This window comes from Chlorocebus sabaeus, chromosome 22, assembly GCF_047675955.1.
Source record: "Chlorocebus sabaeus isolate Y175 chromosome 22, mChlSab1.0.hap1, whole genome shotgun sequence".
Classification (NCBI taxonomy): Eukaryota; Metazoa; Chordata; class Mammalia; order Primates; family Cercopithecidae; genus Chlorocebus; species Chlorocebus sabaeus.
In genome coordinates this window covers 88,891,471-88,903,872 of record NC_132925.1, presented here as the reverse complement: position 1 = coordinate 88,903,872, position 12,402 = coordinate 88,891,471, and the positions used below count along the sequence as shown (strand labels likewise).

Here is a 12,402-nt window from a genome sequence, read left to right as displayed (position 1 = left end):
CCCTGGAGCATGCAGCCCCTACTGTGCTCCCTCACAGCCTGGGGCTGGGGCTCCAGGTCCTTGCTGGGTCCCGGCCAGTGTCCAGGGCAGGGGCAACGTCTCCCCGAGCTCCCTCGGTGGCTCCAGTGCTCAGGGGCGGCCCAGAGCTCCCCCTCACCTGGCTTGGGGCCCTGCCCAGGATGGGCATCTCTAGGAGTGGATCGCAGGCCTTGGTCCGGCCATTGGGAGTGATACCGTGCAGACCTATATGGGGTAGACCCTGGGATGCGACCCTGGGCATGTGACCCTGGGCGGGCCTGTGCAGACAGCCTCCTCCAGAGGCGCAGGAACCCAGTGCTCTCTGCGAGGTGGGCATGGTGACTGCACTGCTGGCTGATCCCCGAAGTGGGCACCACTCTCACTTCCTGCCCCTGGCCCCTGAAGCGTGGCTCCAACACTGCCTCCTCCCGTCACCCTCCCTGCAGCAGTGGCAGGAGAGAGCAGTAACTTGGGGAGAGTTTCTGGAGCCGCAGAGGCTCCGGGCCTGGAGCTGGGTCCTGCCCGGCTGTGTAAGGGTGAGGGCAGTGCAGTCAGCCGCCTCCTGGAGGTAGGGCACGGGAGACTCACCACAGCTATTGCTGCTCTTGCAGCCACTCCTGCCTCCACCGCCCACGCCTCCCCACTACAGATGGCCTGCTGCCATCAGTAGCATGAATTCTCTTTAATATACCTTGCTCATTATTTTTTCTGTACCACTTTTTATAGCATAGTACGGTCTTTAGGACTCTCTCTCCACCTGCTTACCTTTCAGATGCAAGCCTCTTCTAGTAACTTCACTTTCTTCATGAATCTTTATCTGTCTGCAACAGTTTACAGTGAACCTTTTTAGAACATTAGATGTTATAGTTGATGTCACACATATAGCATCTATTTGTGCTTTATGTTTAAGTTTTGTTACTGAGATTGTGATTTCCCTGATTGTTTCTATACATCTCCTAATTATCTCCACAGCATTCTTAAGATGTAGTATATGGAAATAACTTCAGAAATTGCAACTTTTAACCAGTAGCTTGAAGAAATAAAGGATGTCTTCTCATTCAATTTAAATTTGTGTAGCAAGTCATCATGACTTTCTTATGACATTTATCATTAGCTTCCTCTTTTTCATCTGAGAAGATCAATATGATCTATTTCAAAAAATGAAAGTAAATTAAACCACAGTTATTTTCCTGCTCCCATCTTCCCTAAATACTCAGCATGCTGATCACCACAATATTCGGGGTGGGGTGAGAAAAGTGAGTCTCTTGGGCAGTGTCTTACATGGCTGGTGGAGTGCCTAATCATTGTGCTTTTACTTTCCACTGTGAGAAATTGCAGGGTTATGGAGTTTCTCTTGTTGAGCTGTGCTGCTTTGTGGGAGGGGTGATGTAGGTAAAATGAAACTTCTTACTCTCTCCACTGCGTCTGTTCTGGGTTTTTTGCCTCAGTAGTGTGCTGAAACTTTTCTGCGGGATTCCTAGACTCCCACAAAGGTGTTCTTGTCCACAAGTTGTTGTGAAAATTGATGCTTCTTGGGGGCATGTGACAATAGAAAGCACCTCTTCTGCCATCTTGCTGATACTACCTTTGTCACATTTTACTCTTAACAAGCCCTTGATGAAGGCTTTTCTATTAATGAGCTTGTAAATTTGATGAATATAGATAATGCCATGGCATTATTTCAAGGTGACTTTTTGTGAGCTGTGGGGGTAAGTCACACAAAATAAGAACACAGTAAAACCATGAGGCATAATCAGATAACTTATATATTCATTGATGCTCAATATTAATGCACTGAGTCATCTTTGAACACAGTGGTGCTTTGTCAGCTGCTGCTTATAGAAACAAATAATACTTGATGCTAATTTTGTGGAATATATTTTCCTGGACTTTTTTTTTTTCAGATGGATGATATTCCCCTTGGCTAATAAATGTGTATAAGTTACCTCAGTATATCAGTATATCAAATCTTTGGTCATATAAAGTATTTTATTAACCCTCAACATTGGTGTAGACATTATAGAAATATTGTCAAGTTAGTCTTCCTGCTTTCAGTAACTTTTCTTTCAGGTTACTTGTGTTAAGATCTGGAATTTTTACTGTCTTTTGAAAAGGTCCTATGAGAGCTGGTCCCAGTCATACCAGCTTTTTTTCATCTTGGATGTGTGAAATTGTTTTCCAACTCAGTGACATCTTACATACTTTTCTCATTTGCAGGTGGCACCATAACTCGTTTTCTCCCTTTGCACACACTTTTCATGTCATGATTTTTTTGCATGTATTGGGCCTTGACACTTCTTCAGAGAAGAGTTTATTGATCTGCTCATTGTAAATTGTATACCACAGCTAAAAATCTTTCATTGTACCTGTATTAGTCTGTTCTCATGCTGCAAATAAAGACATATCTGAGACTGGGTAATTTATAAAGAAGAGATTTAATGGACTCACAGTTCCTCGTGGCTGGGGAGACCTTGCAATCATAGTGGAAGGCAAAGGAGGAGCAAAGTCACATCTTAATGGCAGCAGACAAGAGAGCATGTGCTCGGGAACTCCTCTTTATAAAAACCATCAGATCTTGTGAGACTCGTTCACTATTATGAGAAGAGCTTGGGAAAGACCCGCCCCCATGATTCAATTACCTCTCACCGGGTCTCTCCCACAACACATGGGAATTATGGGAGCTACAAGTCAAGATGAGATTTGGGTGGGGACACAGCCAAACCACATCAGTACCTTTTCATTTTCATTTTAGATTTATTACTGTCCATGTCTGTCTGATTCCCTGTCCAGACCAAGACCTTTCTGAAGATAGTAATCCTGTTCATTTTTGTTCACTGATAAATTTTTGACAGTTGGCACAGGGACTGGCATTATAGTGGATGCTGCTTATGAAGTAGTCAGAGAGAATCCAAGCACCTTTCTGTTACCAGGTTCAGAATTCCTCTACCAGACTTAGAATTCCTCTGCTGACATTGTGTTGCAAGAAATACAATACCAATATAATGGAGTATGCATTACACTTTTCAAAGTTTAATTGTGTGGGTTCCTCCCTGCCACAACCTCCCACATTTTTCCAGATCTTTTTTTTAAACCAAGGGTATGAGCAAACTTTCATGCAGAAAAATGTTAAAGGACATAAATAATTAAAACAAATTAATCTGAGCAAGACTTGGGTAGTATCATGGGTTTTCCTTGAAGGAAAAAAGCTTAGAGACTGTTCTTAAAAAAGTGTGTTTTAAGGATAGTATTATAAAAAGTAAAACTGAGGACTTATACAGTGAAACCCAAATCTCTTTAATTCAGTTCACTTTGACTGTTGCAGTATATCATTATAAAAAGGTCTTTGATAATTAGATATACTTTTTATTTGCATAAATTTAAAATGTGAGTTAAACAAGTAAAAGACAGGAAACAGTTTGCTGAGATTTTTTTCAGAGATAATATGGCTGTCTTTTGTGGCTCTGGTTCTAGGCAGTATGAAACTGTGGTTCCACTTGAAGATTCTATTGTGACTGAGGTTACGGCAACTCTACAAGAATGGGCAAGTTTGTGGAAACAGTTGTATGTGGTAAGTAGTTGATTACTGGTTTATTGGATCATTAAAGTTTAGTGTACCAAGTAAAAATATTAACCTGTGCTAAGTATGCAGTTTTAGATTTCTGAATATTTGCAGTTTATCAAATGTATATTCTTAGTATTTACTGAAACATAGCAGACTGAGTTTTTTCAACCTGAGGAGCACACATTATTGTTCATATGCCTGTAGTTTCTCTACTCCAGTCGCTGGAATATGTTACATAGCACCAGGGATCTTAGCTGTCTTACTCATTGTTGTGTCCCCAGATGCTTTCATAAAACAGATAATTACAGAACAAATGAACCAACTTGAGAGTTATTTATTTTTATCTTTTGTGAACCTAATGGTGGATATAAAGGCCAATAAATTGTGTTAACAGTTTATAGCAGCTACTAAGCTTCAAGGATATGTCATATCTGACACTTTGCTGGCCCAATAAATTAATAGAAAATGTAATAGAAGCCAGGCATGGTGGCTCACACCTGTAATTCTAGTGCTTTGGGAAGCTGAGGCAGGAGGATTGCTTAAGGCCAGGAGTTTGAAACTACCTTGGTGACCACCATCTCTACACAAAATTAAAAATTTAGTTGGGTATGGTGGTGTGTGCCTGTAGTCCTAGCTACTTGGGAGGCTAAGGAATGAGACCCTGTCTCTTAAAAAAAAAGTAATAGAAACCTAATAAAAAAGTAATAAAGTTCTCAGAAAACTTAGAAAGTAGAGAGTGATAAGATGTAGAAATAATCATAATATCTACACTAAAAATAAGTGACAGGGTTTGAACACTGGACAATATGGAGTAAACACATTTTATTTTACTTCTACTAATACAACAAAAAGCCCTGGATAAAGCACATAATTCACCTCCTGGAAAACTCAGAAAGTTAGAAAAAAGAGAATGAACTGCCAAGGGATTTGGGGGCTCAGGATCAAATGAGTTTTCTTTCTCTCTCTCTCTCCTTTTTTCCCTTTCCTTACCTTCATATATCCTGACCTGGTCTCTAGAGAGGCACACAACTTGGAAATGCCAGTGGGTAGAAACCAACAAAGGAAAATTAGTGCCAAGGAAAGCCTGTTCTCTCTAGCCAGAGGATAGCCCCAAAAGACAGAAACTTTTTTAGTAATACTTTACTGTTTTCTAAGAGAACACACAATAAAAGCTGTATTTCCCTCCTACCTTAACAGGCATTTCAGCAGTGGCATCCATAACCAGTGCTGTTTTATACATACATCCTCCCCCTCCTACAGTAACAAGAGGATGCCCCTCTCCAGTGGAGACTGTAGAATGAACTGGAAAAATCTGGAAAAATGTGGGGGCGGGTGGCCGGGAGGAACTCAGAAAATTAGACTTTCACCCCCTACCCTATAGTAATGAAGTGGTGCCCCACCTCAGCGGAATATGAAGTAAGGAGGAGGTAACTTTCCATAGAGAAACCTGTGGTTGGAACTCTTGACTTCTACTTTCCTTGTTGTACTTTCCCCAGCTGAGTCTGTGGGCAAGACTCTGACTCCACCCTCCCTTCCCCACTGCATTGATGAGGCAGACCCTGTGGGATAGTACCCTGTCTTCCATTCTTGCCCTGCTAAAATGAGGCAGTGCTTGTCCCCACGCAAACCCAAACTGAGGAGATAGTGGGGTGAAGTTATATCATCTACATAACACAAATGAGGGAAATTAGAAAAGCACTGCAGAGATTTTTATAACTAGATTGACATTCATCCACAGCTCATAAAGGTGAGAAGGTTGCAGTTTTAAGCAGGTTGACTACTTGCTAAAATAGATGATTTAAATAGGAACCAGAGTGTCATAGTACAATAATGTTCAGGATATGGTGCAGAATTACTTGTCGTGTGAAAAATCAGGAAAATCTAAACTCAGCAGATGCTGATACTGAGATGACACAGATGTGGAATGATCGACAAGGACATTTAAACAGCTTTTGTAAAAATGCTTCAACAAGCAATTACAAACACTCTTGAAACAAACAAACATAGACAACCTTAGGAACAAAGTAAAAACTATAAAGAACCAAATGAAAATGATAGAACTGAAATATATAATAACCAAAATTAAAAATATATAAGCTCAATAGCAGCCTATAGAAATTATAGAGAAATGAATTGGTCAATTTGAAGATAGTTCACTAGAAATTCTCCCATACAAATAATGGAGAGAAAAATAGAAAAAATGAGCTCTGCTTCCAGAGACCTGTGGGACAATAAGATAAGATGTAACACTGTAGCCTCAGAATACTAGATAGAGAGGACAGGATGTGGAGTAAAAAAAAAAAATTTTTTTTTCTTTTTTTTTTTAAATGAAATAATGGCTGAAATTTCCCAGTTTGGCAGAAGACATAAGCATCTTAGATTCAGGAAGCTTAGTGAACTCCAAATGGGAAAACTCCAAAGAAATCCATACTCAGACACATCATAGTCCAAATTCTGAAAATTAAAGCCAAACAAGAAATCTTGAAAGTAGCTAGAGGACATTTAACACATTACCTGTGACAACAATTTGAGTAACAGGTTTCTCATCAGAAAGTATGGCAGACAGGAAGTATCCTATCATTTTTCAACTGCTTAAAGAAAAAAAAAAAAAAAACCAGCAGATTATCCTGAATTGTGTATCCAGCAAAAATATGCTTCAGGAATGAAGGGGTAGTCAACCCATATCAGAAGGAGGAAAGTAAGAAAATTTGTTGACAGGAGATTGGTTATAAAAGAATGACTATAAAGGAAGTTGTTCAGAAAGAAAGGAAGTGACAACAGGATACTTGGAACATTAGGAATGAAGAAAGCAACGGAAAGGGTAGATTAATTCTCTCTTCAGTTTTTAAAGTTATGTTTGATAATACAAAGCAAAAATTATAATGTTGATACAATTCTCAGTGTATGTTGAATTAATATTTAAGAAAACTGTTGGCCGGGTGTGGTGGCTCACGCCTGTAATCCCAGCACTTTGGGAGGCCGAGGTGGGTGGATCACCTGAGGTCAGGAGTTTGAGACTAGCCTGGCCAACATGGTGAAACCCTGTCTCTACTAAAAATAGAAAAATTAGCCAGGCATGGTGTTGCATGCTTGTATTCCCAGCTACATGGGAGGCTGAGACAGGAGAATCGCTTGAACCTGGGAGGCGGAGGTTGCAGTAAGCCAAGGTTGTGCCATTGCACTCTACCCTGGGTGATGAGAGCAAAACTCCATCTAAAAAAAAAAAAAAAACTGTTTTATAAAGTGGAGAGGGAAAAGGACATAAATTATGATAGAGTAATTACATTCTATTTTAAGTATTAAAACATTCGGCTGGGTGTGGTGGCTCACGCCTGTAATCCCAGCACTTTGGGAGGCCAAGGTGGGCAGATCATGAGGTCAGGAGATCGAGACCATCCTAGCTAACATGGTGAAACTCTGTCTCTACTAAAAATACAAAAAAATTAGCCAGATGTGGTGGCGTGTGTCTGTAGTCCCAAGCTACTCGTGAGGCTGAGGCAGGAGAATGGTGTGAACCAGGGAGGCAGAGCTTGCAGTGAGCCGAGGTCGCGCCAATGCACTCCAGCCTGGGCGACAGAGCGAGACTCTGTCTCGAAAAACAACAACAACAAAAATGTAATACCAGTAGACTGAGCAGCTCCATATGTGTACTGCAATCTCTAGAGCAATCATTAAGATATTACATAAAGTGATGTAATAAAAAGTACTATAAGTCAAAATAGAATACTAAAAATGTTCAAATAACCTACAGAAAAATAAGAAAGGGGGTGAAACCCCGTCTCTACTAAAAAAATACAAAAAACTAGCCAGGCGAGGTGGCAGGCGCCTGTAGTCCCAGCTACTTGGGAGGCTGAGGCAGGAGAATGGCGTAAACCCGGGAGGCGGAGCTTACAGTGAGCTGAGATCCGACCACTGCACTCCAGTCTGGGCAACAGAGCGAGACTCTGTCTCAAAAAAAAAGAAAGAAAAATAAGAAAAAGGACATAGAGGCAGGTAAAATAGAGGGAGCAAACACAAAAGTAAATACTAAAATGGCAGACTTAAATCCTAGTATATGAGTAATTACAAGATAGAGTTTAGCAGAATTGTACAATAAAAAAAACGATATGTTGTTTATATGAAACTCACTTCAAACTCACTTGTCTATATGATGATATAGGGAGGTTTACAGATAGAAAAATATATGCTATGCAAACATGAAAGAAAAACAGGGTAATTATATTAATAACATGTCATTATATTGTGAATAATTTTTTCCTTAAATAAATACTATTAATTGTGCTAATATAAGAAAAATTCAATATCAGAGCAAAGAAAACTACCAGGGACAAAGAGACAGTACAAAATGATAGAAGGATCAATTCACTGGGAAGACAGAATAATCTTAATCTAACAGAGGTGCAAAATAAATAAAGCAAAACCTGAAAAAACTGAATGGAGAAAAGAGAAAAAAATCACTGTTGTAGTTGGGGGTTAATGACCCTTTCTCTTTATAATCCGTATAACCACTAGGCAATAGTCATCAGGAATAGGGAAGAACGAAACAGTGCAATCAACCATAGGCTCTAATTGAAATTTATAGAATACTTAATAAAATCAGGATACAGATTCTTTTCAGTCAAACATGTTCATTCACCAAGATAGACAATATCTTAGTTCGTAGAGCAAATCTCAACAAGTTTGTAGTAATTGAAGTCATACAAAGGATATTCTAACCATAATGGAAACAAATTAGAAATCAGTAACAAGAAAAAACAAAAAACCAGGAAAACCTTAAAAATTAAACAACCCACTACTAAATGATCTGTGTCAAAGAGGAAACTGTGAGAGAAATAAAAGATATATCAAAGTGAATTTAAAAGAAAATATATTAAAATCTGTGGGATACTGCAAAAGCATTGTTGAAAGGAAAATGTATGCTTTAAGTCCTAATAATAGGGGGAAAAAAAGCAAGGTTTCAAATCAGACAATTTCAGCTCCTGCTCTACTGTAAGAAACTAAAAAAGGACTCCAGCCTGGGCATCACAGCAAGACTCTGTAAAAAAAAAGAAAAGGCCAAAGCAAGCAGAATGAAGGAAAAAATGAAGAGCAGAAATTAATGAAATAAATAAAAATACAAAAGCAATAGGGAAAATCAAAGCAAAAACTGATTTATAAAAGATTAATAAAATTGATAAACACCTAGCAAAACTGAAAAAGAGAATGAGGGAAAATACTAATTACCAATATATCAAGAGTAAAGAAAGAGATATCACCACAGACATCACAGACATTAAGCAGGCAAAAAGAAAATAATGTAAACAACTTTACATACATAATGATAGTTTAAGATGAATAGGTCAAATTCTTGAAAACCATAAATTGTCAAAACTCACCCAAGACAAAATAGATAATCTGAAAATCCTGCAACTGTTAACATAATTGAATTTATAATTAAAATCCTTCCAAAAAGAACCATCCGGTCAAATAAATGACACTAGTTTTATACAGAGTCTTCTAGAAAATGGATAAGGAGGGAATACTTCCTAATTCATATTATGAGGCTGCTATTACCTTGATACCAAAATTAGACAAAGACAGTACAAAAAGAAAAAAATACGGCGTAGCTCTTATGTCTATAGACATAAACATCCTCAATAAGGTATTAACAACTTGATAAATATATAAAAATAATAATATACCACGGCCAGTGGGGTTTATTCTGGTAATGCAAGGATGGTTCAGTATTTGAAAATCATGTAGTATAATCCATTGTATTAACATTCTAAAGAAGGAAAACCACCTGATGACATTAGATGATTCAGAAAAGTATTTTAGAAAATTCGACACCCATTCATGATAACAATTCTCAGTAAACTAGCAAAGAAGCAAACTTCCTCAGCTTGATAAAGGATATTTATAAAAACCCACAGCAAATGTCATAATGATGATAGACAGTTTGCATTTGAGAACAAGGCAAGGATGTTACCTCTCAGCACTCCTATCAACACAATATTGGAAGATTTAACCAATGGAGCAAAGCAAGGAAATGAGAGATATATAGATAGAAAGGAAGAAATAAAACTCTTCCTGTTTGCAGATTATATGGTTGGCTACATGGGAGATCCCAAGGAATCTACAAACAAGAAGACATTAGAGTTTAAAAAGAAACCTCTTAGAATTAATAAGCAAGTTTATGGTTGGAGATATCCAAACACACATACCCACAGACACACACACACACACACACACACAAAATCATATTTCCACAAATAACAATGAATAATTGAAAACTGAAATTTAGAACACAGTACCATTTATTAGTTGCTCAAGAAAAAATGAGGCCAGGCACAGTGTCTCATGCTTCTCAGTACTTTGGGAGACTGAGGCAGGAATACTGTTTGAGCCCAGGAGTTTGAGATCAGCCTGGGCAACATAGCAAGACCCCATTTCTACCAAAAAAAAAAAAAAGAAGGAAAAAAAAGAAACACTTGGGTATAAATCCAACAGAACTTGTACAAGATCTGTATTAATCACAATGCTAATTAAAAGACCTAAGTAATGGAGAGGCAGTATGCTCATGGATTAGAAGAGACATATTAAAAATATTTGTTCTATCCAGACTATTGATCTGTATATTTAATGTAATTCCTAAAACATTCCTGGCAGGATTCTTTTAGAATAGACAAACTGATTCTAAAATTTATAGGGAAAGTTGAAATTATTTTTTTAAATTAAAACTAAAATTTTAGGGGAGTGCAAAAGAACTAAAATGGTTAAACAATTTTGAAAAGAATAATAAAGTTGGAAGAATCACTCAATGTAATTTTAACACTTACTATGCAGTAATCAAGGCAGAGTAGTACTGGTAGAGGGATAGACACTTAAAGGGACCAAGATAAAGAGCTGAGATGTAGATTCACACAAGTGTGCACAACTGATTTTTGACAAAGGTACAAAAGCAATTAAGTAGAGGAACGATAGTGTTTTCAACAAATGGCGTTGGAATAGTTGGATATTCGTAGGCAAAAGGAAAAAAAAAAGAAACCTGCCTAAGTCTCATCCTTTTTTATAAAAAGTTAACTCAAAATGGATTGTAGGCTCAAATGTAAAATGTAAAACGATAAAACTTTCAGAAGAAAATTTTAGGAGAAAACGTTCATGACCTAGTCTTAAGTGGAGACATGGCACTAAAGGAAATGATCCATAAAGTAAAAAGGCAATACATTGGACTTCATCAAAACCAAAAATTTGCTCTTAAATGACCCTGTTAAAAGGATGAAAAGGTAAGCCATATACTGGAAGAAAATATTTGAAAATTGTATATCCATCAAAAGATTTGTATCTAGAATATTTATGGAACTCTGTAAATGGAACAGTAATATAACAACTCAATTAGGAATTGGGCAAAATACTTGAATAGGGACAAGGAGGATATGTGGCTAGCCAGTAAGCACATGAAAAGATTTTGCCATATCATTAGCCAATAGAGTAATGCAAATAATTGCTACAATGAGATACTAATATATATCTGTTAGAATGACTGAAATAAAAAGTACTGCTAATACCAAGTGATGTCAAGGATGTGGGTCTGGATCTCATACATTGCTGGTTAGAAGGTAAAATGGCACACCCACTTGGAGAAAAATTTGGACTTTTCTTATAAAGTTAAACATATACTTAACATATGACCCAGCCATCACAGTACCGTTTTTACCCTAGAGAAGTGAAAGCTTCTGTTCAAATAATAGCTTTTACATGGATGTTTATAAAAGCTTTATTTGTAATAGCATAAACTGGAAACAATCCAAATATCCTTCAGTAGGTGCGTAGAAGAAAAAACTATGGAATACTACTCAGAAACAAAAAGGAGTAATGATTAATACATCCAGCAACTTAGAGTGATTGATCTCAAGGGCATAATGCTACTTAATAAAATGTAACTTTGGTCAGGCACAGTGGCTAACGCCTGTAATCCCAGCACTTTGGGAGGCTGAGGCGGGTGGGCGGGCAGATCACGAGGTCAGGAGATCGAGACCATCCTGGCTAACATGGTGAAACCCCGTCTCTACTAAAAAAAATACAAAAAATTAGCCAGGTGTGGTGGCGGGTGCCTGTAGTCCCAGCTGCTCAGGAAGCTGAGGCAGGAGAATGACGTGAATCCGGGAGGCGGAGCTTGCAGTCAGCCAAGATTGCGCCACTGCACTCCAGCCTGGGCAACAGAGCGAGACTCTGTCTCAAAAAAAAAAAAAAAAACCAAAGTCAAAGGGTTGCATACTCTATGATTCCATTTACATAACATTCTCAAAGTGATAGAATTATAGCAATTAAGACAGATTTGTGTTTGCCAAGAGTTAAGGTTGAGGTCAGGGTGTGACTATTAAGGCTTAATATGAGAGAGTGTCTTTATGGTGATGGCACCATTCTGAATTCTGATTATGGTGATAGCTATTTGAATTTACACATGTGGTTTCTTTGTAATGGAGTTGATAATACTGTAACAATGTCAGTTTCTTGGTTTTGACAGTGTACTGTGTTACATAAGATCTTACCAGTGGATGAAGCTGGGTAATTGGTATATGGAATTCTCTGTATGTTTTTGGCAAGTCCTGGTGAATATCAGAGTCGTACACACCAGAGGTTTAAAAAGGAATGTTTGCCAGATATTCAGTAATTTAGGACAAAAATTGTCAATGTGATTGACATTTTCTTCCTGATATCACATACCATATGAACAAAGTTAAATTTTAAGCTTCATGGAAAGAAATAGCTTATTTGTGACAGAGATGGTCTCAAAAGTTTTTGTTTAAACTAAAAACTTTTACTAATAAAAATAATAATGG

General features: G+C 37.9%; 1 protein-coding gene across 5 annotated transcripts in view; it reads left to right on the top strand.

Annotated features, from left to right (window-relative positions):
- DOCK3 (dedicator of cytokinesis 3) overlaps positions 1–12,402 on the top strand; it is a 675,444-nt gene that overhangs the window by 215,381 nt on the left and 447,661 nt on the right. For all 5 annotated transcript variants that reach the window (XM_073010128.1, XM_073010127.1, XM_073010126.1 and 2 more), the window contains exon 5: positions 3,490–3,586. In XM_073010128.1, the coding sequence (XP_072866229.1) occupies positions 3,490–3,586 (97 nt within the window). The remainder of the gene's footprint in view (positions 1–3,489; positions 3,587–12,402) is intronic.